Source organism: Carassius auratus, chromosome 42 (genome assembly GCF_003368295.1).
Source record: "Carassius auratus strain Wakin chromosome 42, ASM336829v1, whole genome shotgun sequence".
Lineage (NCBI taxonomy): Eukaryota > Metazoa > Chordata > Actinopteri > Cypriniformes > Cyprinidae > Carassius > Carassius auratus.
Window position 1 is genome coordinate 2,632,907 of NC_039284.1, and position 27,814 is coordinate 2,660,720.

General features: G+C 37.8%; 1 protein-coding gene across 1 annotated transcript in view; it reads right to left on the bottom strand.

Moving 5' to 3' along the window:
* LOC113060417 (syntaxin-binding protein 6-like) overlaps nucleotides 1-24,280 on the bottom strand; it is a 39,604-nt gene extending 15,324 nt beyond the window's left edge. Inside the window, exons 1-2 of the mRNA XM_026229316.1 lie at nucleotides 24,072-24,280; nucleotides 13,379-13,577 (exon numbers count right to left, since the gene is read on the bottom strand). Of these exons, the coding sequence (XP_026085101.1) occupies nucleotides 13,379-13,532 (154 nt within the window). The 5' untranslated portion in view covers nucleotides 13,533-13,577; nucleotides 24,072-24,280. The remainder of the gene's footprint in view (nucleotides 1-13,378; nucleotides 13,578-24,071) is intronic.
* Between the last annotated feature and the right edge of the window lie 3,534 nt (nucleotides 24,281-27,814).

Sequence of the window (27,814 nt, forward strand, 5' to 3'; positions counted from 1 at the left end):
AGAGAAACGTCTGTCTAAGTCCCATCTAACCTTTAGACGTGTTCGGAGTGAACAGCAGGCCTCCAGGAACACAAAAAGTCCTGCTGCTCTGGTTACTGACTTTATACATTTATTTGATTAAAAATACAGAAATATTATAACAATTTAAAATAATGTTTTTCTATGTGAATATCAGTTAAAATGAAATTTACTCCTATGATCAGAGCTGTATTTTCAGCATCATTCCTCCGGTCTTCAGTGTCACATGATCTTCAGAAATCATTCTGATATACTGACTTGCTGCTCATTTATTATTATCAATGTTGAAAACATTACCATTTAAAGGTCTAGGGTTAGTGAAATAAATGAACACTTGTATACACATTCAATTAATCAAGTCAAGTCACCTTTATTTATATAGTGCTTCATACAATACAGTTTGTGTCAAAGCAGCTTTACAGAGTTAAACAGGACAATAGAAAACAGTCCATTTATCAGTTAAAGTCAGTTCATTGTTGATTCAGTCACGTCATTGTCCAGCTCAGCTCAGATCTCTTCCAATAGTGTCTGTGCGGTCAAGTCAACAAAGTTGCAAGAAATATGATATGAAAAACATAATAATCAAGTGACACTGAAGACTGGAGTAATGATGCACAAAATTCAGCTTTGATCACAGCAATAAATTACACTTCACAATATTCACATATATAGCAGTTCTTTTATATAATAATAATATTTCACAATTTTACTGATTTAACTGTGTTTTTCATCAATTAAATGCAGCCTCTGTGAGCTGAAGAGACTTACCCTGTATTATTCTAAGCTTTAAAGCAGTAGTGTACTTACTATATGTAAAAATTCAAAAGTACTTATTTTAGTGTGATAACCTCCATTCACTGAATGAAGTGCACTGCTCCATTCAGTGTATTTATACACAGCTGCACATATATTTCACTGTATATTTCCAATTCCTTCCTTAAAGGTGCCATCTGTAATGTTTGGCAAAAAAAAATCAAGTCATACTCCACATTCCATACCAGATGGGGGCAGTATGCCTCAATAAAGTGAATTGGTCTACTCTAGAGTAACAAACGAGAAACGGCATAGTCTCTATGCTCCGCCCCTAACTTCACAACAACACTACAGCCATAGCCGAAGCCTAACTGTGTGTTCACACCGCCGGCGTCGAGAGAGTCAAAAATCGCTCTTGCCGCTCTGCTCACGACGCTGCAGAAAGATTTGTGAGCGCTCAGATGCTCTAACGTAGATCGAATGCTTATTTTGTATTTAAAGCGGCCGCAAAGCAAACAAGCTTGATCTCGTGCAGACTAACCACAAGGAGTAATAACCTCATTAAATATTGTTGTGGACGAAATATTAGGATCCTTTACTTAAAATGAACAATCTCAGACACCTTGGTCCACGTATCACTTTTAATTTATTTTTTATGTCCCTGTAGGCAAACAGGGACACATCATAGATTAATACAAACGCTAAACAGCAATAATCAACCTGTCCTTTATTCTGCTTGAGAACTAATGTGCCAACTCTCAAGCATTCACCGTGAGACACACGGAATTGACTCTTTTCACACGCTTTCATGCCACACATCAATTTTTTTCACACTCAGAAAAACCACGAAGCAAACAGGACATGGAGACCAACAGACTAGACAGAGCAGGTTAGTTATGATACATAGGGCTGTGCAAAAAATCAAATGCGATTTTCATGCACCTCTCATCAGTAAAGACGCTCCTGTAATTAGAAGTATATCTCCAGCATGTGCATTCAGATCAGGGTTGCCAGGTTTTCACAACAAATCCTGCCCAGTTGCTTCTTAAAACTATTCCAAAACTAGCCCAATCGCGTTTCCGAGAGGTTCCCCGATAAAAATTGCTTCCCGGGGTTAAAATATACATTTTTGGGAAGGGTTTCCAAGGTAAAAATTAGCATTTTAGGGGCTAAATATCACGTTATTTTGTGAAAACCTGGCAATCCTGATCTGAACACACTTGCTGAGATATACTCCTAATTACAGGAGCGTCTTTACTGATGAGATGTACATGAGTAAAGACATGCACAGCCCTATATAATAAAATGGGTAACGTTAAGTTATAGCTAGCTAATTATCAAACCATCAAAGCCATCGCTAACATTAGCACGTTTATCGAACAGCCTTCGATACATTTCTATGTTATAGCTTCCCGAAAACAAATACACAAACATATAAAACAAACTTCTAGCGAAATACTAACAGCATCTAACTTACCAATCCAAAAGAAATGTTGCAAGTTCGGAGTCGAACCTCATTTCTTTCAGGTCCATCAGTTGTCTCCAGCGATTAAAAGCAGTGCCGATGTTTACTCTGGTATTCTTATCGGATTTGATTTGTGATTCCGAACGCGGTTGTTTCCCATGTAGCGGGTGTTGGTCTTTTGCCAAGGGTTTCAGCTATCCTTCCGCTCTTTTCCCTGAACTGAAAGTAGTGGGCTGTACTTTCCACACGATTGACATCAGGTTCAAGTACACGCCCACAAGCCGTGCGAGTTATTCGTGTATTGCAGGTTGGCTGGTGGATATGTTGCCCGCATACCGCCTCCCACGGCCGAAACTGGTATTACAACACCTGTCAGGCCGGGGCTAGTAATGCTAATGCTAATGCTAATTAAGGTTGATATCTCTGCAGCACTATAACTTGACATTTTTTTAATGACATCATCGCCCTTATTTCTTCTCATTCTTTTGATGCGTGTAGGTCATGTTATGGATATTTTTACCTCAATTTCTGCATATGGCACCTTTAAAAAGACCTGAACGCATTACAGTAACTACAGAAAGATGAGATGAAATGAAATTATTTATTTCAAATGATTTAATAATCTAGTCATAATTCCTGTATACCGCAGGTGTATTAGAACGGGCCTTTAACATTTAGCAGTGAGGTGTGAAGTGAGATTGTAGCATATGTCAGTTTCACGGTCCTGGTGGGCAGATGTCTAAACTACACTGCTCCTGCCGTGTGTGTGTGTGTGTGTGTGTGTGTCTGTGTGCTAGTCCAGCTGTTTGTGGACACTTTCATTAGTACAATTAACACAGATGTCACTCATGAAGCACACAGACTCTCTGGTGTTTTAACTATGCATCTTATTTTTGTTTCCTCGTGGTTGTGTAATATGTTGCATCAACAAAGTATCACCTTTGATTTTTTTTTTTTTAATTTCAGTTACTGAATGCACAAAACAGGTCACAAAAGTTGTAGATTGATGGTTGAGGATCAGTTTTAAGAGAATTTCATAATGCACTTTTTATTTATATACACTAGTGCGCACACACAGAGCTCTTTTGTCTTTTGTCAAGAATGAGTCATTTATACACGTTTTAACATAATTTATTCATAACTAACGTAGACTAGACCACTTGGAAGTTGGAATAAAGAAATAAAATAAGTCCTCTGTAACATCTTAACATCTCAGCACTCTAAATAGACATAGGCTCATTTAGCCTATAAATAGACCAACGCACTAATAAAGTCTTTTTTAACAAATTAAGTTAAGATAAATTCTAAACTATGATGGGTATATGGCAATAATGAAATTAAGATAAAGGCTCCGCCGGATTTGCTTCGCCACTAGCAGCTGACATTTAATAAAAGAATAATGCCGCGTAATAACGCGTAAGATGATTTAAATGAAGCCCGAACCCGGTCCCGTCAGGTTCGGGCAAAGATCTTCAGCTCTAAAGCAGATCCACAGTAACAAACAGGAAAAAGTAGCATGTGTCAGTGTTGGAAAGTCATCTAGCCCTCAAACCTGCAGGGCTTCTTTTTCACTGATGTACCTTTTAGAGATCCATGTAAACAACTTTTGCTCCCACACAAGCTGTTGGTTTTCTGTTTCTGGTCTATGAACTTCCATTCACTCACCACTAGAGGTCACCCACACAATTCATGAACTCTTGCACCACACTAACTGTTGCGTCACCCCACACTACAGTTCCCATCATCCATTGCACTAATTACACACATACAGCTGGAGGCACTGATTATACACACACAGCTGAATTCACTGATTGCGCATAGCTGTAACCCATCACACATTCACTATATAACACTCACTTAGATCATTTTCAAACTGCCAATTGACCACAAAATTCTTTTGCATAGACTAGAACACTTTGCTGGCATTAATGGAAGTGCATTAGCATGGTTTAAATCATAATTCTATGACTGCCATCAATTTGTAGCAGTGAATGAAGATGTATCATATCGATCACAAGTGCAGTATGGAGTACCTCAAGGCTCAGTACTAGGGCCGCTACTCTTCACGCTTTATATGTTACCCTTGGGAGATATCATCAGGAAACACAGTGTTAGCTTTCACTGTTATGCTGATGATACTCAGCTCTATATTTCTTTGCGGCCTGGCGAAACATACCAATTTGAAAAACCAACGGAATGCATAGTCGATATAAAAAAACTGGATGACTAAATTCTAAAAAAAAACAGAGGTTTTAATTATAGGACCTAAAACTCTGCATGTAATAACCTAGAACGCTGTCAAAGACTCAGGGGCACTGCACAAGATCCTGGGCCCTATGCATATGCAGATCTAATGGGCCCCCCTCCCCTTGAAAATATATATACCAGACTTTTCAAGGTACCTCTTTTCCTTTGGGGCCCTGGTAATCAGTACTGGTTTTACCCCCAGTCTGACGACCCTGCTAAGACTTGATGGCTGCCCTGTCAATTCTTCGTCATCAGTTAGGAACCTAGGTGAGCTATTTGATCACAATCTTTCCTTAGAAAGCCACGTTTCTATAATTTGTAAAACTGCATTTTTCCATCTCAAAAATATATCTAAATTACGGCTTATGCTCTCAATGTCAAATGCCAAAATGTTAATCCATGCGTTTATGACCTCAAGGTTAGATTATTGTAATGCTTTATTGGGTGGTTGCTCTGCACGCTTAGTAAACAAACTACAGCTAGTCCAAAATGCAGCAGCAAGAGTTCTTACTAGAACCAGGAAGTATGACCATATTAGCCCGGTCCTGTGAACACTGCACTGGCTCCCTATCAAACATTGTATAGATTTTAAAATCTTGCTTATTACTTATAAAGCCCTGAATGGTTTAGAACCTCATTTAAACAAGCTCTTGTTACATTATAATCCTCTACGTCCGCTGCATTCTCAAAACTCAGGCAAATTGATAATACCTAAAATATCAAAATCAACTGCGGGCGGCAGATCCTTTTCCTATTTGGCGCCTAAACTCTGGAATAACCTACCTAACATTGTTCAGGAGGCAGACACACGCTTGCAGTTTAAATCTAGATTAAAGACCCATCTCTTTAACCTGGCTTACACATAGAAAACTAATATGCTTCTAATATCCAAATTCGTTAAATTATTTTATGCTGCATTAATTAGGTGAACCGGGAACACTTCCCATAACACCCGATGTACCTTCTACATCATTAGAAGAATGGCATCTACGCTAATATTAGTCTGTTTCTCTCTTGTTCCGAGGTCACCGTAGCCACCAGATCCAGTCTGTATCCAGATCAGAGGGTCACTGCAGTCGCCCGGATCCAGTACGTATCCAGACCAGATGGTGGATCAGCACCTAGAAAGGACCTCTACTGCCCTGAAAGACAGCGGAGACCAGGACAACTAGAGCCCCAGATCCCCTGTAAAGACCTTGTCTCAGAGGAGCACCAGGACAAGAAACAGATGATTCTTCTGCACAATCTGACTTTGCTGCAGCCTGGAATTGAACTACTGGTTTCGTCTGGTCAGAGGAGAACTGCCCCCCAACTGAGCCTGGTTTTTTCTTGAGGCCATTTTCCAGTTTCGGTTCCTTGCAGCTGTCGCCTCTGGCTTGATTAGTTGGGGACACTTTATTTATAGCGATATCGTTCACTTGATTGCAAATGATTGCACATATACTATTTAAACTTAACTGAGATGATGAACTGCCTTTAACTGTCATTTTGCATTATTGACACACTGTTTTCTAATTAATGTTGTTCAGTGCTTTGACACAATCTTTTTTGTTTAAAGCGCTATATAAATAATGGTGACTTGACTTGACTGCAGAGAATTGTTCTGCACATATACCTCTCCTAGCGATAGCTGCGATACGTAAGCCTTTCCATGTTAGTTTCTAGTTTTCATAGTCTTGTTTCAGTTCCTTGTTTTTATAGTCTTTTCTCTGTTTCTAGTTTTCTTAGTTTAGTCTTTTCCTTGCCTTGCCGTGTTTCTCTTGTTTTGACCTTTTTGCTCTGGATACTGGATTACCCCTCTTGCTTAGCCCTCTGGATATTGTTCGCTCAAAGACCCACACTTGCCCTAGGAATATTCTTTGTCTTGTCCTCTATATACCTGTTTGCCGGTGTTTGACCCATGCCTGTTACGACCAGGTCTCTGTCTAATAAAAGCTCACACATGGATCCGCATGTCTCAAGACTCATCAGCCCCGTTACACCAATACAGTTTGTATCTGCTCCATTCTGACATTTTCATAAAATAATAGAATGAAACTGTTCAAAATAAACATTATGACAGACCTAACTAGGTGGACAAGACTTAGGTGTACTTGCTCAGGAATGACTGGATGTTTCACAGATGGAAACACTGAGTCAGATCCTGAGTATTACATAGGTGTTAAATAAGGAACAGTAAAGGTTAAGGAGTGCAAGAGCTTTCTTTTGTCCAATTATTGTGACATTACATCACCAGATGAGTTAATTTACTTTTAAACTCTCACATCGGTACAAAAATACTAGAGGTGCTCCGTTCACGATCGGCCGATCGTTAATGCACATCTCGTCAGTAAAGCCGCTCTATGTGAGAAGTTTTTTTCTGGTCGAGTAGTCGTTCATTTTAAGCAACCGTTTTATTTATCGCACGTTTATTAATAAACAATTTAAATCATTATAGTAAGCCTTTAATATATAGCCTAATAAGTGCTCAAATACATGCATTAAGCTTGCCACAGCACAACGGCAGAAGTAATGATTATGAACGTCAGGAAAAAACAGGAGTATGCTTTAACATTTTAATATTTTGATAAACTACACTAGTGCTTTCTTTGTCCTCAGTTTAAGAGATGAAGTTGGCAACGCTGACTCGTCATCTCTGCATTAGTGATGCACCCGTCTGCATGTTTCATACGGATTGCATAATGTGAGAATATTTGGTTTCCAGTTGAATTGGTTCATTTGGAAGTAGACATTTCATTCTCTATAGATATTTTCACAGTTCAAAGATCAAGACAGCATTAGCGAATCCTTTTTGCTTTCATTATTTTACAAAAGTGCAGTATTGTGAGTGCACACAAATAAACATAGTCTTTACAGATTCAAAAGATGTATTACTCTTAACTGTATGACCAAAAAGGAGGAGTATTTTAAGTGCAAGTGAGCGCACCGGCGCCTCCATCTGTCCTGCAGTGAGCTACTCTTCCACTCTCCATGCAATAGCACATATTTCTCTATGGTTAACATTACATTGAGCAGACATGTAAAATCGCTACTACTTACCAATTTCAGATTATAAGCCATATTTGAGGTTGCTGAATGATAGACAAGCTATTGGATGTCCTGCCCGATGTAGTGTATTAGCATAGACTAGACATTAACAATCTGTCTGTCACAGACTTTTCACGACTAAGCGACTAATACAATTTTGGTCGACCAAGCCTCTTCTGGCCGACTAACAATTAGTCAATTATTAGGGGGCAGCCCTAAGAAATATGTATTTTCTTTTTTTAATGAAAAGAAATGTGGGAGACAACTCTAAGTGAGAAACTTTGATCATAATTATATTACACATTAAAAATGAAAGTAGAAGCAACTATGAATACACTGTAAAAAAATAAAAATACTGGTGAGAATACTTAAAGTGAGGCAATTGATGCAGAAAGACTTTTGAATTTTCTAAATAAATTTTTAGTTCTGCTTAATAAAGATACTTTGTTGAGCCAATGTAAATGTGTTTGTCCATGCAGTGCTCATTTCATTATTTTACTACCGGTAGTAGAATTACTAATTCTTGTTACAGCAGCTGAAACAACAATTACTGTCATTGAGGTAAAAAAAAAAAAAAATGTTTCCTGGAACAAAAAAATAATGTTTAAAACATGACCACATTATCAAATGTATGTTTGTTTACAGATGACAAAAGTGAAAGCCTAAGTAAGACTAATAAGCAAACAGCATTGTCTTTATAAGACAACTTACAAGACTTAAGATATTCAGGAAACAGACATAAGAGATTGATCATACCCTAGGGGCCCTATTTTAACGATCTGAAACGCAAGTGTCAAAGCGGGAAGCGCAAGTAACTTTGTGGGTGGGTCTCGGCGCTTTTGCTATTTTTCCGGCGGGATAAATGGCTCTTGCGCCCGGCGCAAATCTAAAATGGGTTGGTCTGAAGTAGCTTCATTATTCATAGGTGTGGTTTGGGCGTAACGAGAAATAAACCAATCAGAGCGTCATCCAACTTTCCCTTTAAAAGCAGGTGCGCAAGTTCCATTATGGATTGCTATTATTATGGCGTATTTACCAGGCGCACGCCAGGAGCGGTTCACAGCCGAGGAGACTGATGTTCTTGTAAGAGCAGTGAAAGACAGAGAAGTTGTGTTGTATGGGGATGGGAGAAACCCACCCAAAATAGCGTCAGTTAAACAGGCGTGAGAGGAAATAGCCACAATTTGTCAGATGTCCTTATATACATATATGTCTTGCCACTATTGGGCAAACAGGTCTGATCCTTAATTACTACAATAAGCCTGAATAATTTGTAAGCTAGATTTATGCCTATTTTTTCACATCTTCGTGGCACACCACAATGATTTCCGTCATCTCATGTGTTAATATTTTTTTAGTGTAACAATTTATGATTTGCAAAAATAACTGTTGCATCTGTGTAGATTACATGAGCAAAGTGTATGCGCGTTGTGCACGCTATACATTATGGTCAAGCATGCGCCCTAAAAATAGCATAATGAACAACGCGCAACGCGCCACTGACTTTAGACTAGGTTTTTTCTGGTCAGTGGCGCAATTGTTTAATGGGACAGCAAAATAGCACCAGGGATTGTTTGCGCCGGAACACGCCAGCTTTTTTGCGCTGAACCGCCCAGGGAGCGCAAGTTCATTCACTAGTTTAGCGACGTGCTTCTGTGGAGGGAAAAGCGCGCTTTGCGCGGGTGCAAAATAGGAATGACACATGCGTTGGTGTACAAAGTCAATTGTGCTTGGTGCAAGACAGGGCCCTAGGCCTCAAAACCAGACACACAAACCTCAAGAACGGTGACAACCAAAACAAGTTAAAAGGATGAGCTCTTTACATCACAGTACAACAAATAACTAAAAATAATGATAAAACAATAAAAAAAAAAAAAAAAAAAAAAAACGTTAAATGAAGTCAGCAAAGAGCAAAACAATAATGCTATAATGGTAACTTCATGCTGCAATGCATGCCTGGAACTCACAAAGCCTTAACATTTTAACAATATGAAATTCTTTGTTCAGACAACTGTGTTTTACTAGTTGGGGCAAAATTTGAGGTAATTTTGTTGGTCTGACAATGACTTAAGTAGTTTCAAGAAAAGAGCATTTTTTTGTATTTGAGACTCAAAAAGGGAAAATGAGCAGTTTCAGTTTTTACAGTGTAGGTCAGCACGAGCATGAGCTGATGACTAAGATGTGATGTACATGTGGTGAAGAACCACACGACACGCAGAAACTGTGAAAAAGCAGCACTTCCTCCTGGAGACACGAGCCTATTGGATGTTAAGAGCCAAACCCATGTGATGGCGGCTGCTGATTTCAGTTTCTGCAGAGATGTTTATCATTTTAGTGAAGTCTGGGCAAAACTAGAAAATCCCTGGTGACTCACAAATAAAATAATAATTCACAAGCAGCTGATCGCAAATGAAGGTGAAACTCATTCTTTACTGCATTTCTGCCAATTAAAATAACCTTCCTCTCAGAGCTTCTTAAATACTTTCAATTCCTAGAGTTGCACTACCGGCTTAGTGTAGACGACCATGTAGAAAATGTGACTTGTTCAACAACCTGGTTATCAGCTAGATTAGTCAAACTGATTAAACAAGGAAGTCAAGGAACCGTCACCATCTGACACTAGAGAAAACCATGTGCCTCACAGCTTGTGATGTTTATTTGATTGTGTATGATGACGTTCTCAGCCTGTCTGCGAACATGTGGACTGCTTCACATGTTCATGTTCTTCAATTGTGGTACAGAAGTGTTATTTCAATAGGATTGGGCAGTAATGCGGGTCTGCCATATTTTGGATCAATCATCAAAAAAGTCAGAAAAGCAAGATATATACAAGGAAAAAAGTACAAATTGTGAGATAAAAAGCCACAATTACCTCAGCAGTGGAAACTGGCTTCCACAAAGAAATTGCTAGTAAATTAAACAAATAATTAAATTAAGAAACAGCAAGTAACACTGAATTAAACATGTAAAGTACTATTTTCTTGAAAAACCTACTCAAAGAATCTTTATTTACAACAATTTAGAAAAATAATTTTTACAATCTGCTTGACTATAATACTACTTGGGTTTATCCAAATTATTATTAATTAATTCCATTAATTTAAAAAAAATTTTTTATTACATTCAAAAAAGCAATAAACCATAGTGAAATAATTGTATTAATGATGCTGATATCCCATAATCTCAAGAGGTCTCATCTCCTTGCCTTTACCTGATATTAGTGCTTCATTTCCATTGTAGTGAGGTCAGGACTGTCTTCAGATGTTTCTGGACTTATCCAACTTCCTTCGAATCGGAGTTCACAGAAACACACACACACACGCACACACACACACACACACACACACACACACACACTGATGTTCTTCAGAAGTGTTTCCTGATGCGGTGTGAGTTGGCGAGCAGTCAAGTCCCTGAGGCGCTCCAGCACACCGACAAGATCTATTCCTTCCACCATGATTCACAGTTGGAAGGAGAGCGGCAGGGAGGAAACGCCTCCACTTGACTCACGGTTGCCTCACACTCATCGTGGTTTCCTCATGTGGATCACAGAGAGTTCAGGAACACAGGTGTTATCAATCACAAGCAGACAGTCTCGCAGACGCACACTTCTGATTATAGCTGTAAAGTCTGGTCCACTTAGCAGCTCATTCTGGACAACAACTGCCCACTAAAGTAAACGTCTGACTCACATCCATAAATAATGATTATGGGTAGGGATGCACCGATCGACCAACCAGGGACCGGAATTAGCTGATTTTACACATGACCCTCCCAGAATGATGACTGGTCTCCTGAATCCGAGGCGGTCCATTTTGACATCACACCTACGCTCACATCCGGATGTGAACTTGTCGTCAGCTTGGAGGTTCTTCACTATGAGTGAAGAAGACACAAAGTGTCATCTGTAGAACATGTAGGGCCAAAGTAAACTGTGGGGGAACCACAAGGCTCGATTATTGCTCCTCTGGGGAAAGTAGATTTTTAAAGGGGCAAGTGAGACAGAATTTCACTTGCATGACCTGACAAGAAGCCTGATTAAAGTGTCAATAACAAAAATTAGGGATGCACGGTATTTTTCGGACTATAAGTCGCACCTGAGTATAAGTTGCAAAAGAGGAAAAAAACATATATAAGTCGCACTGGACTATAAGTCGCATTTATTTAGAACCAAGAGAAAACATTACCGTCTCCAGCCTTTCGTGGCTGTAGACATTGATGTTTTCTATTTGTTCATTTCTCTCGGTTCATATCAAATTAATTTTGATAAATAAGTCGCACCTGACTATGTCACAGGAACAGATATAAATAAAATAAAAGTGCAACTTATAGTCCAGAAAATACGGTAATGTATGATGTGCATGTTGTCAGTAATGCCGGTTCTGTAATCAGTGGTAAATCTCTACACGTGCGTGATTTCATTTGGAGCAGTATTTATTCCACAGAGCCGTTGTTCACTGACAAGCTGTGCCAAACCATGATCATATTTTGTGTATGTTTTGCACAGCTTGTGAACAACGGCTCTGTGTAGCAATTTACCACTGATTACAGAAACGGAATTACTGACAAGATGCACATTAAATATCAGCTGATACTTAAGCGCTGAAACTTGCCCACCAAAAATGTTAGCTTGAGAATAATTCTGAATTTATGACATTCAGTGTAAATGAAGACAATGTATTTATATCATGCCAGATGAGGCTTGAGCAGCAGAGAGAGAGAGAGAGAGAGAGAGAGAAACTCAAAACACCTGAGTGCAACAGCACACACAGAAAGTTATAGATGCATACTGCAGTAGAAAATATATATATATATATATATATATATATATATATATATATATATATATATATATATATTTATAATATATGATATAGGTAAGCAACATTTAACAACCAAGATGTTTCCCTGAATATCAGCGAGATTGCAGTGTGACACTGATTTTATAAAATAGTAGTTTGATAAACAAGAAGTTAAAATTAAATTTTTGACACAATAGTGACATTTTTGCTCAATTTCACAAACGAAAATAGTCCCAGTCTACAGCCACAGCAGAACTGTTGTGTGTCTCCCAGCAGCACAGCAGTGTTTTGTTCTTGACTGATTCGAGTGAGTCAATGATTCAGTGAGTCATTCAGTCAAGACACTTGCCTCATTACTAAATGAACGACTAAATGACTCATTCGTTAAAACTACATTAAAACACCACCTACTGATGGTTTGGTTTCATATTTAAAAGTACCATTGCATTTTTCCCAACAAAATTAAAAAAAATTATTTAAGACATTAATCTTTTAAAATTATTTATGCATTTGCAATTACGGGTGTAAATGCATTCATGGCACCTCTCAGCTTCATCAAACAGTCTGTATAAATACATCTAATGTCACTTCAGACGCAGCTTCTGTTTCCACTGCAGTGGAAAGACGGAATTTGTAGTTGCTGATTTCATTTGAATGTTAAAAACAGTTTCTTATTCTAATTGAATTATCTGAAACGATGTAAGAATTTGATGTGAGAGATGAAATGACATCTGTTTTGTTTGTACTGTATATGCTGTCAATTATAATTTTTAGAAAGAAAATCAGAATCAACAAAGATTGGTATGGGTGGTTCACATTAAATATTAATACAAAATTTAAAGTTTCTCCATTATACTAAAAAAAACGTATGCAACCCTTTAGTCAAGTATGAAGTACCAATTATGATTAAACATAATTTGAGGAATTATTCATGCCTGTATCTCAAAGGTGTTGGAGAACTTACATGCCACGGTTGAATATTTAGTGCTGGGAATCTGATCAAATCACTAACCCTAAACACGAGCAGCAGTGATGGAGAAACAGCACTAATGAGGGAAGACTTTACCTGATAAGCAAATGAACGTGGTGTAGTCACCAGGGCCTCCTGTAGCTAAAAACGGGATCTTCTTCTTCGTCCTCCTCTTCACCTGCACGGCTGCCAGCAGCCTCTCATCGTTGGGAATAAAGATGGCCTTGTTGAGGGCTGATTTGGCACTCATTGTAGCTGATGGCACAGGCTGGGTGATAGCAGGGGACTCTCGACTCTGACGAGAGACATTGAGACAGTCAACATATAACAGGACCTCTTTATACTCTATGTGACCTGGAGACTCAAAGCTTTTGCATAGTGCTTTTCACAATACCTATTGTTTAAAAGTAGCTTTAGTTGCATAGTTTTGACTGACTTTACTATGATTTGTGACACACTTCTGTGTGAAATGGCTTTTCAACAAAAAACATTGTCTGGGGCTTTTATCCATCAGTTGCTGATTGGACTGTGGATAAAACATCGACTTGTGTTAAAGGAGTCATAAGACAGTTAAAAATGTCCTTAGTTTTACCACCAGTTCAAGCATGAACTCTACTTTTGGAAGAACAAATAAAAGTGCTTTTGCTTTCAGCCTAGAAATACACAGCATCTCCCTGACATGGCTGCTTCAACACTTATGAAGAAATGAAGTAATGGTCTTATGAAGCAAAACGTTCAGTCTGCGCAAGAAACTGAACATCATTTATTACATTACTACCTGTAATCCAGAGCCTCAGGCAAACGGTCCAAAGTGAACACGGGTTTATAAACAAATTATTATTTTGAACCGTTTTTATGGTTTCTTATTGTTTATGTAAAAAGGTGAGTTGATTTAAGATTTAACACTTTTTAATTCTCTTTGGACAAGTTACAAATTAACATTATTTCACATTATTATTTGGTACTTTAATAACACAATTGCATATACATTACTTCATTAGAGCTGCAACTAACGATTTTTTTTTCTGTCAACTAATCTAACGATTATTTTTTCGATTAGTCGAATAATCTAACGATTATTTGTATTACAATAAATAATTAATCTAATGTTCTTTTAATTAGCTAATGAATCCTTTGTATAACTTTCCAAAAAAAAAATATATATAAGTACAACTTCTAATATAATATTTCAACCTTTATACACAAGTTTTTACAGTATAAAATAATAAAGAAGCAAAGAAAATTATTTTACTATGGTAAATATGAGTTTATGATTAAACCACAGTAGCCATAAATTTACAGTTGTCTGAGACGTCATGAAATATTCTTTAGCATCACAAACCATAAAATGTAGTCAGGGTTCTGCTATGGTTTAGCTTGGTTTCCAGAGATCTGGAGCTGATTCTGGGTAGCTCAGTGGTTTGTGACTGTTGTCTCGCGGCGCGCCGTCTTTTAATGGGCTGTTCACATTTCACGTCTTATGCGCGCTCAAGTTCGTTATTTCCAATGTAGGCGCGCGATAAGCACGCTCCTAATGGAAGCAACGTGGTCGCGACGTGCTCGTTTTTTTCAGGCGCGTCCGCACCGCATCGATTTAAAAACATCTCAACTTTCCAGAATACCGCAAGCACAAGAATATCAGACCTGAACCAGGAAGTTGGTCACCAGATCACACGGTAACCAGTTAAACCGTAACACCGGAGAGCGCCAAGATGTTTTCCTCTTTGGTGCTCGCGCATCGCAGTTGTGCTGCCGTGGTCCATATCGGTTTTGTGAAGAGAACAAAGGGCCATTTAATTTGTCCTCTGTTTAAAGTATTCCGATACTTTTGATAATAGTGGTCTCTGTTTTTGTGATAGAATGCAACTTTCTCCATTCCCAGTATGCCATTACGCGAGATGTAAACAAACAGTGTGACGCGTCAACGCATTTCACGCACGTCGACGTATTTTTGTAGTCGACGTAATCGATGACGTCGACGAGTCATTGCAGCACTATACTTCATTGCATGATTATGTAAAAAAAAAACTAGTAAATTAAACCAATTTACTGAAATGACATGGAAAAGAATCGGAAATCCCCGTTTGCTGCGGATTACAAGTAATAATGTTATGAATAATGTTCAGATTCTTGCACAGACTGGTCATTTCTCTTCATAAGACCTCAGTATATCATCAAGGGCCATGGCTATTCATTGTGTGTTCCCTGATATGCTTTTTGACTCTCACAATGTTGGTAGCCACTGACTTGCATCTTATGATCCATGAAGGACCACGGTTCCAAATAATAATCTTCTTTACTAATCTACTGAAGAAAAAAAATTCACATACATCTTGGATGGCCTGAGGATGAGTAAATTAACAACAAATTTTCATTTTTGGGTGAACTATCCATTTAAGTGATGTTGTTGAGTCTTCTACATCAGGAACGGTATTTCTAAATTCTGGGAGAGATTTTCTGTGACACAGGCTAAACTCCTGAATCATGATGTTTCGGAGTATTTCCACACACTTGTTAGATAGCAGCAGGAATGTGCAGTAGTCAACAGTTATCTTTTTTGCCTTATTGACATTGAGAGATTGTGGACTCCGCAGGGTAACTAGGTCAAATAAAGAGTGGACAGCAGTTGAGAACACACGTTGACACTAACACCAATACTTTGATTGTCCGTTTGTTCCAAACCCTATACACTTCACTGTAAACCCAATGCTCAAAGCAATTTCATTGCAAAAAAATTAAAAAAAAAATTGCATAAAAAAAAAAAGATAAAAATCTGTTTTGGCAGAACATAGAGAAGCTTGAATCAAGGTGTTGTTACACTTCCTGAAAACAATATCCATTTGTAATGCTTAATGCTTACGAGTAGGTGGTCTTTGGTCGCCATTAAACACATTTGACCACATGAGCGTCTTCAACCTCTAGAAGTGGTCAAAAGCAGACAAGCTTAAAACCCTATTTTTAGACAAACTTTTCATTTTAATATTAATTTTAATAATCTAAAACTAATGCAAAGATTCCTTAGATGTTAAAGATTCCTCATTGAACCATTAATGCCAATAAGAACCTTGATTTTCAAGAGTGAAGCATAAAATGTGGGGTCCAGAGTTGAGGACCTCAGTTTTCAGTGAAGTTGAAAATGTAAACACAGTTTTGTGATGCTTCTCAAACGGATCTTGACCAGACACTGCCTCTGACATGAAGTGCTCATTAGCAGTAACAGAAGCATGTAACCTGATTCTATTTTGGGAATCAGATGAAAGAATAGCTGGTTCGTGGTTAGTGCTATTCCATGCATGCAGCAGAATTTTTTCTTATATGTGAATTTTCCAAATGTAATCCAGACTATTTCAGGTTCACACCACAGTGCAGTTCACTTAAAATGTGCATTAAGAACACAAAAGAGCCCTGGCTCACCTTACTTTTCATTTGTGCAATTCCAAATGTTCTTGGGTGTTTGTTTCAAATACATTCAATGAACTTCCTTGATCTAAACACCAGCAGGGAAACAGGTTTAACAGTCAATAGAGGACTATAGTTAAGGACTGAGAACTGCTGGGGCTTATATAGGAGCATTTAGGACACAAATGCTCTTCTGAAATGTGAGTGGCAAAACAGTAAGTTACTACTGTCAATGGAGACTTACGAGGAGCTCTGTTTCCAAACAGAAGGAAGCCATCTAAATCAGCAGACAGCAAGGGGCTCTCTGCATTTAAGAGTTCATCAGCCATCATACTTCAATCATTCAGATCATTGGGAGGTGTGCGTACATGGGCCTTCAATGGATCACGGAGTTGGATATTTAATCAGTATAAAGCAATGGCTGAAACAGCGGTAGCTTCCCTCTTTTCTGGTTTACCGAGGGATGAGCAAAATTAGAGCCAGACCAATCTCAAGTTCATTTAAAACAGCTATTACTGGAGAACTGAGTAGACAAACAAAAGCTGCATGTTGCAACTGTTGCTGTTCTTGCATTCATATTGTATGAGCATAGAATACATTGCGAATGACACTTGTTTTCGTTTTGAGAGAAAACTTAGCAGAAAAATTATGATATTATATAAAAATGGAGCAAAATCACATTCTGAATAAAGAGCTAATATCACAAAAACAAAGAGTTAAGACAGACAGCTATCTTCAAATCCTTCAAGAGCCAAACCCAGATCAATTCACAAACTCACGCCAAAGCCTGAGGACACGGCGGCATCCACACGAATTCAGCCTGTCAACAGTCATTGTGGACTGGCATATGGGAGGCTGTTCGCTTGTATAAGAAAACAAAGAGCCATAGTTACAGTCACAAAGCTGCTGTTAGCAAACATCAGGCCTGGAGGCAATGCTTTATTTGTCATCAAAAGGTCAGTGCTGCTGCGGTCTTCTTGGCACGCTGTTGTCTCACCTAAACGAGAGACTAATGGCTTTCAGAAATCCAATTAGCTGTTTTTCCACTTGATCTCAAACGGTCCCCTTCTCTGCACAGCCTCAAAACACATGCATTACTATCCAGCAAACACTCCATCAGACTGTATGGGGCCAGATTTACTAAACAGCCCAAATTAGCAGGAGAGCATAAAAGTGCCAATGTGAGGGCAAAGTTCTGCAGGGAGATGCTGACAATGAGCAAACTAAAGAACACAGACACAGATCCAGAGGCGTCATGATGCCAGTTTAAAGTGAGGGGGAGCTTCCAAAGGACAAAAAATAGCAGAATTATATTTTTTATATTTGATCCAATCGCACAGGTGTGATTCAATCGTTAAGTGCGGCACGCATCAGCTGCTAAATTCAAATCTGCATTGGCTGACAGACATGTTTATACAGTGCTGTGCATTATTACCAATCACACATGATTCTGAAGAGCTTATGAATACAATGGCCCATCAGAGATCACTGAAACAGTGTTTTGCTCTCATCAGAAACAACAATGTGCATACGAATGCAAGTAAGATCATTTCACAGTGAAAACACCTTCAGTGATTTTAACAGGAGTTTTTGAGAGTGCCTCTGGCTAGACTGGATTGATAATTGATCATCTTAATGTTCTTTGCTCGCTGTAAAATGAAAGTGTTATAATTAGAATAACTTCAAATATCATTATTCAATTCACATTAACTGCAAAGTCTTTGTAGTATAAAGTATAAAAAATATTTCATGGCATGACACCCATATCTAAGTAAAAAGTTGGGTTTTTATGTGTAGTTAATAGATTACACTATTAGTCTACTTTAATCACATAATATAATCTATAACGGTACAAACTGCATATACTTACACATATTTGAGAATCAAGATATTTTCAGATACAGGCTAGTTAACACATTTGGAAACATTTCAAATAAAAATAAAAAATAAATAAATGAAACATAAGCCTATATACGCCCCCTGGTCAGATCATTTCCATAATCAATCATCGTGTGTTATCTTCTAACAACACAGGTGCTATTTGGGGCATTAAATAATGGTGTGAATACCAGTTAACTGACTTCACTTTACAGTTGATATAATTTTGCATGATTCATTTTAATACTCTCCTCATACATTTGCATCTGAAAGGGAAACTCCTACAAATGCTGTGCAATAAGATCAGCCACAAAAACAACTGTCCACACCTTTTCACAGTCTTTAGTAAATAGTATCATCTGAAGTGGGTTTGTCCTCTCTACTCTTGACTTAATTTGGCTGGATCTGATGTTGGTTGGTTGGCGTATTAAAACTCGAACACTAATATGTACATGTATTTGCATCGCTTTGACCGTTCTCTGTAGATCCCACCTTCTCACGCACCACGATTGGTCGATTACGTACAATGTCTGCATGTTATTGGTCAAATGAGCATTACCTCCATTAAGTATGAAAACAGGAAACCAAAGCCATTTTAGGCAATACAGAAATCCTGGCCAGTACATTTCCTGGGAAAATATCACATTTGGTCACCCTACCTTAGCTATTTTCATGCAAGTAACAAGTTAAATACCAAAATAGCATTTATAACCCCATATAAGATTTGCTTTGCTTTAGAACAACACACTAAACACTATTCAGGGTTGACTATTAAACATTTACTTGAATGCATTTGCTGAGTAATATAATGTCCTCAGACAACATAAACCTGCACAATTTAATAAAATATGTTTAGGAAATACAGGACTCTGGATTCATGAGAATAAAAGTGGATAATCTGATCTCAGGCGATCGCAGATTCGTGTACAGTTTATAGAGTTAAATGCTGTAACCCCGCTAAAAAAAACCCTTGCTTCTTGTGTAGATTTCAGAGAACCAGGACAAATATTTCAATCGATCGCGCAGGCATCCTGGCACCCAACCCTAGCATTACCAGTATGTCACCAAATCAAGACGGTAAGTTAAATCAGAGGAAAGCTGAAGCTGGACCAACCACTGGGCCTTTCAAAACTAAAACACAATAAACCAACAGAAAACTGAAGATACTCCAGGAAACATGAGTCAACTTCTGAAAAAGGAAAAAACCACTAGATGAAGGAAAAACACATTTACTCAATTCCTTAAAAATACTAACAAAGAACCGGACTAACAAGTTGGTTTGACCTCTGACATGCAACAAACACATGAGAGACTGGAAAGTGAAGTTAAAGCCATCTGGATTTTACACCACAGAGCGGAAAATATGACGAGCAGCTCAGAATCACAAGGAGAGGAGAAAAACACATGAAGCGGACTAAACTAACCCTTAACTACCAAAACTGAACAAAAAAATATTTCATTTGAATTGTTTTCATTTTAAAATGATTTCACCAATTCTGTGATAATTCAGGATAAACTGAGAGGAATATAAAGCGTGACACAGGCAGGGATGGTACATAAACACAAGGGCTGTCCGTTTGGTGAGATGATTCAGCAGTAAGTGAGAATTATTACCAAGAACCCAATGGACAGCCATGATTCAAGAAGCCTGATGTGGACTTCGTTTCATTTCTATTTAGACCAGAGCTCCTGAACAATCCCCTCATAAACCCTAAATCAGACAAGAAGCACGAGGAGCCGTGTGAAAGAATGACAAAGCCAACTCAAGCAGTTTTAATCAAACTGAAACCTTTCTATACATGCAAACTTGTTTTTATCATGCCTTACGTCTGTGATTTACAATGTAATGTACACAAATATGAAATACCATACTGTATTTTATTCTTTGATGAGGTGATGACTTATTCTGACCTTCAATTCAAAATATCAAAACATAATGTTCCACAAGGGAGATTTTCTGCTCTATTTTAACTCGAGTGTATGACTTAAACAGACATGGGTGGTGGATTATGGAGAACTACATTTGCAGTGAACATATAAACAGAGGTGGGTAGTAACGAGTTACATTTACTTCGTTACATTTACTTGAGTAATTTTTCGTGGTAACTAATACTTTTCGGAGTATATTTAAAGATGGGTACTTTATACTCTTACTTGAGTACATTTTTGGGGGAAAATCTGTACTTTTACTTCGTTACTGTTGCCGACGCCCCTCTCGTTACTTTATCTTAATGCAATAAATGTTATAAATGGTTCAGTTTATTCCAAACGCGCCGTCTACTTTTCTCTGGACAATGAGCGATGCCCATTCGCGAATGATTCATTCTTTGGAGTCAACTCTGTTCAAAGGCTTGATCAAACCAATTGGCAAACGAGTGAATTGGTTCGTGAATCAGTTTGAATGAGTCGTTCAGTTCCCTGCTGCACGCGCTGAGCGTCTGAAGCGGTTCACTCAAGAGAGTTGTAACGTTTAAGATCAGCAGCGTTGAAAACGGGGCTATGGAACTGCACTGAATTGAAAGCAAATCTGCAAATGCCATTATTTGCTTGCGACGGAGATCCTTATTAGATGAACGCGTGTGCTGTCTACTGTTTAACAGGTAATAACTTGGGCTACATTCGATTACAGTACTACATGATACCACTGTTACATTAGTTTGTTGTACGTGTGTGGCTTATAACAGAGGGGATTCAAGTTGAATGCATCTTCCAAAAGACAAAAAATAGCCGATTAAGATTTTATTAATTTTAATACAATCACCCCGTTACGAGTATGTTCAGCGAGTCATATCATCAGCTGTTAAATTCAGATCTGTGATCGCTTGCTGGCGCTGAGCCACAGATAGATGCGTTTTTACAGCGCTGCGCATTATAACCAATCACACACGATTCTGTTGAATGCAATCAGGCCAATCAGAGGTGTTCCGATGAGTCATCGCTGAAATGTCGGTGCTTCCTTCACTCGCTTACTGACTGAATACCTCTTCCTGGCTAATTCTCTCGTAAATAACAACAAAGTGCAGATGTGTGTACGAATCTATAATTAAGATATTGATTTCACAGTGTTAACAGTTTCAGTGATTTTAATGGGAGTTTCTGAGAGTGATTGAACTCTAGACTGTCAGTGAAAATGATCTTTAATAATGTAAATGTTATTTGCTCTCTTTCTGAACAATGAAAGATTAGTAGCAATATTTATATCACATTAACTTTCAATGTTAAATTCACATTTAATATAAAGTCAGTTGTATTAAAAATATGTTATGGCATGACATCTCTGTTACTTAAGTAAACAGACAGGGTTTTATAATAAATTACATAAATTGGAGTAAAGGCTGATGAAATATATACATTTACACACACACACACACATACATTACATACATTTTATCTATATATCTAAATAAAAATAGGCTCCGTATATATGACCCAAAGTAACTAGTAACTAACTACTTGAGTAGATTTTTTATCCGATACTCTTTTACTCTTACTCAAGTAACTATTCAAGACTAGTACTTTTACTTTTACTTGAGTAAATATTTCTAGAATAACTTTTACTTTTACTTGAGTAAAGTTTTTGGGTACTCTACCCACCTCTGCATATAAATAAAAATTATTTACACGCTTCAAAAAGTATGATTCTAGTGGTTTTATCTGAGATTTTCAAAGAGAAAATCGCTTTATGTGCTGAACTGATTTAAAACTAAAATATGTCGAAAATATTCTCATTCTCAGGACACCCAAGATGGAAATGAGTTTGTTTGTTCATGGGAACGGATTTAAAGAAATGTTGCATCAGTGTCTCATCATTGGATGCTCTGCAGTGAATGGGTGCCGTCAGAATGAGAGTCTGATAAAAACATCACAACAATCCACAACACTCAACTCAAATACGAGTTTATAATCCACAGCGACACTTCCTCCGGTGAAAAAGTGCATCTCCTGTTGTCTCTTACTTCTAAATCTACACATATATTTGTTTAGAGTTGGAAAAGGTGTTTGATCTGTGCAGATTTCTCTCCTGATTCAGATCAGAACACTGTTTCACTGGAGGAAGTGTTATAGATTATAGACTCTAATGTATTTGAGTTAAAATCATCTTAATGCTGGATGTGTCTTCTCCAGATGTTCACTGATGGACTGGAGTGCTGTGGATTATTGTGATGTTTTATCAGCTGTTTGGACTCTCATTCTGACGGCACCCATTCACTGCATTGGTGAGCAAGTTATGCAATGCTATACATTTCTCCAAATCTGATGAAGGGACAAACTCATCTACATCCTGGATGGTCTGAGGGTGAGAACATTTTCTGTAAATGTTCCTTTTTGGGTCAACTATTCCTTTATTTTACATTGATTACCACACACAAAGTTGATCAATTATGGTCAATAGAAACTCAGCTGTGCTGGTTTGATGCACAGTGAAGTGTGTTAAGGTGCACCATGCACACACGTTTTAAGTTGCCAGATTACTGTAATGTTACACCCCAGTTTCATTCTGACAAACCAAAATATGATTGCAACTTAACTTTGTCTGATGGTGACACTACAGTGATATTCAGTCGAAAACAGAACTTGAGCATTATTTTACATCTCTCACAAACTGATTATGCATTAAAAGTTTACAATAAACCTTTTTGCAGAGCCTTGAGGATTATAATATAGACACAACTCTCCCTCAAGTCACTTTTTGTAATATATTGTGTGGATAAAAATCTTAAACAGCTTATCATTTTGAGGATTTATCCGTAAACCTAGCAGACAGGTATTTTCAAAACATGTCTTTAAAATTGTTCTGTCAAATTTGACTGGTCATGTGAGGCTACTGTGATTCAGTGAGCATTATTTATTTATTAAAAAAAAATAATAATAATAATTCAAATGCACTTTTCATTGCATGAGTAAAATAAAAATGTATAACATTTTTTGTAATTCAGATATGTAAATTGCATTTTATTGTTTTATTTTATTTATTTTTTGTGGTTAAGTTATTAGTATTATTATTATAGTGTCTAGTTTGCAGTCTTGTGATGTAATCTAACCGCATCCAAGACACAGTGTTGTGAAACGAGTTGTGCTTCCTGAGGTTTGAGTGATGATGTCTACAAAGACAGCTGACAAGATTTCGAAACGAAGCCCGAGTCACTGTTCAATGAGAAGTTTGTAGTTTCTCTGCACTTCATCACTTCTGTGGTGTTTATCCACAATTAATATAAGCTGCAATGTCGCATATATCGAGCAAGCTCTCGGTAGAGGAGTGTGATCCCGGTTAACAGCTGCTAGTGTCGATAGTATCGCTCCAGTCCTCGGTTCTCTCACAGAAACTGAAAGAGCGTCGCCACACACTCAGTAGAGCGCACTGTGTTCGTGCCAGAAAGATGTGACCCAGAGCAGTTGAGCGGTTTTCTTACTTGTTACTTAAGAGTTTCACAACATCTTCATAAGACTTACAAGTGTCCCTGCCTCATTACAGATCAAATACACAACTAGACTACTCTGGTGTTTCTCTTACCTTTCACTGTGTGCTCAGCGTTATTCTCTCGTCTTCCGTCGGAGCTGCTGCTTTTTCCATCTGAGGTCGAGCGCGCGCTTCTCTTGTCACTCAGTGTGCACGAGGATCAGTGTTCACTCTGTAGTGCGCACTGGACTGAGAGTGAGCGAGAGTGAGTGACGTGGAGCACACGCGCTGCAGTTCTGAGTGGACTTACATTAAAACACACACACACCCTCTCTCTCTCTCTCTCTCTCACACACACACACACACACACAAACTTCACTTCCTTAAAAGCACAAAGTACAGTAGTGGCATTTCCACGAAGACGCTCCACACATTTTAAAGAGGTAAATAAGTTTAGGGAGAGAGCTATCACTAAAAAAAAAGAAAATCCTAGAAAACCAAGAGTATTATGTGGAAATTTTAATCTCATTACAATGAAAAGAAATGGAAATGTTTTTTTTAGTTAGTTAGTTAGTGAGATGTGTTATATAAATAACAGTTGGCATAGCATCAAAAGTCGTGTCAAACATTAAGGCCTGGTTTCACAGACTAAGCCAGGTTCACTGGTGTGCATCTCGAGACAAAACAAGGGCACTGATATATTTTAAGATCAGTCCGTGCAAGTTTCTTTCTGTTCAAACTGCTCAGACTTGTATTTTAGTCTGGGACCAAGTTTAAGCCTCGTCTGTGAACCTCGGGGCAGATGTCTTTCTTGACAACAGACCTAGCATAACAGCTAAGAGTAAAAGAAGTCAAATAGAAGTAAAACAATAGCACTCTATTCTCTCTCATCAAACATTCTTCCATTTGATCAAAGCCACTGGAAGAGAAATCATGTGTTTTTTTTTCTTCTAGTTTTTCATTCTTTCTAGAACTAGTCAATACTTACTGTGTGATTGTGGTCGCTAACACATTCTGCTGTATTTCTATTTCATCTGAATCTTTCAGGATGTCATTATGATTTATATCTGAGTTTGACTTAATATTACTAACATTGACCGTCTTGGCTTTTGGGGTTTAATCCATCTCAGATGGTCCAGTGGTAGATCTTCCTCAGTTTTAAATGATTATCTCTGTCTTGGTATTTCAAAACCACCCATTTTTTATTTTAGTTTGACTTGGTTTAATCTCAGAGTCGTCTCAGTGTCATAAAGACGCTTACAGAGATCTCAGTGTCTTCAGCAGAACTGAAACTGATTTCTAGACAAGATACAGTACATGTAGAAACACGTTAGTTTGCCCAAAACTCCACACCATATTAATTCAACATTCAGTTTGATTGACTAAGATTTGAATTGAAGCTTGATTGTCAAACACACACACTCACACTCACAATGCAGCACCAATCTGCTTTCTCCTAAAACCTAAAAATCAGTTGTGGGGAAGAAAATAAAAATAAAATTAATAAAAATAAAAAATAATATAGCTGTTGTTTTCATGTTAAATATGGTGTGTGTGAAAGAGAGAGATTAATATTAAATGCAGTAATATTTATGGTTTATTAAAGTCTTTATTTTATAGCAAATATGTCTTTGAATCTGTGCCTGCATTCACACAGCCATAAACTCCTAATTCAGCAAAACTGACACTACTGATAAATGATATTAAAACTGATTGTTTATGTGGAAGCAGATGTGTAATATTAGTAATGCCCAGCTAAAAGTCTTCACTCGTTTATAGATTTTAACAGCTGCTATAAACCTTAATGGATAATATCAATAGATCCATAAACACAGACACAGCATTAAACACAACACACACTTCCTCAACATCATGCCGTAAAGTTAAACACATGCAATCATAGACGGACATAAATTGCACCTACTGTATCTATGAATTACTTAATACTATAAAAAAAGAAAAAAATCTGAAGTCAATCCTGAAGTTGTCTTCCTTACTGTACATGTATTGTATATTATTATTATTATTATTATTATTATTATTATGTACAGGCTTTTCACAGTTTGGGCTTTTTTGCTCCTCTTGAAGCACACAGTTATCTTCAGATCAGACAAGCTCTTTGGCTGAAACTCTGTCACAGAAGACCAGGACGATCAACTAGTTTGTCTTGCCATATTTATAGTCATTAAAAAAACAGTTAAATCATCTTACACCAAATTAAAATAATATTTATCTGATACATTAGTCAAACAGGAGCTGCAGAGTTGAGGCACACTTGTAGCTTTCTACAGCCTTCAGTCATACAGAAACCATCAACACACACAATATGATAGACAGGTAATAGAAACTGAACGGGTTTCTAATACATCCAGTGACTACCAAAAACAGCAATTCAGACTCTCAGATTAATGTTTAAACAGTTAGCACATGAACATTTGTTTAAACAGAATATTATTCATTTTCTATGTTAGTAATTCAAACTAAATATCTGAAGAGCCGTTTTATTTCCTAATCATTTAATATGTTGTTACCAAGTGATCTTTTACAAACTCTGATTTGTGAGATCGATAGGTTTTCATGAACAACTTCTCTTCTGTTGCATCTGAAAGTACAAGCTCCTGCTGACAGTAAACCTGTATGGAGCCAAAAGAGTCTCAATAAAGATAAATGCACACACTACATTCACATATGCACACATAGGATTCATACATGCACACACATAATCCAAAAATACACACACAGGATACACAAATGTGCACAAAATTCACAAATGCACACACAAAATTTAAAAAGCACAGAAGATTCAAAAATGCATACCAAATTCAGAAATGCACACAAAATGCAGAAATGCACACACAATTCAGAAATGCAAACATTTACAAATGCACTCAAGATTCACAAATGCACAGGACAAGATTCAGAAATTTATTTCTGATGCGCACACACATATATCTTGATTTACAAACTGCTTGCGGTCTGTGAACTTCACTGCATTTTTTTTAAACAGGGAATGATCAGCAACCAATCAGATATCTCCCTTCTTTTAGCCAATCACAAGAATGCACTCCACGTGGGGGATTGTTTACTTATAAGCCAATCACATGAACGCATTCACAGAGCCGATATGCCTGGGAATATTATAGCCTACATATTTATGAAATTGTATGAAGATACAGATGTTTAGATTACAATTCAGGTTTATTTTTTATTATTTTTTACAAAATACAAATTAAAAAATGTCTCAATACATATAGCCTAGTGACTGCAGAAAAAAAGTTAACCATGGATTCATAAATTTGAAATATTTTACTGAAAGTAAAAAAATAAAAAATGTTACACCTTTTTGAATATTTAAATATATCTAATTATTCTTTTGGATGCAATACAGAAGTCACTTTAATTATAATATTCGGTCCCTACATGAAGAGAGAGTCAGTGGTCCGCTGTGAGAGGAAAGTGAATCTCCGGCTGCGGAAAGTGAGTCGCCGGCTGCGTGAGGAAAGTGAGTTGTTCGCTGCGTGAGGAAAGTGAATCTCCGGCTGCGGAAAGTGAGTCGCCGGCGGGGTGAGGAAAGTGAGTCGTTCGCTGCGTGAGGAAAGTGAGTCGTTCGCTGCATGAGGAAAGTGAGTCGTTCGCTGCGAGAGGAAAGTGAGTCGTTCGCTGCATGAGGAAAGTGAGTCGTTCACTGAGGAAAGTGACTCGTTCGCTGCGTGAGGAAAGTGAGTCGCGGGCGGCGTGAGGAAAGTGAGTCGCGGGCGGCGTGAGGAAAGTGAGTCGTTCGCTGCGAGAGGAAAGTGAGTTGTTCGCTGCGAGAGTAAAGTGAGTTGTTCGCTGCGAGAGGAAAGGGAGTCGTTCGC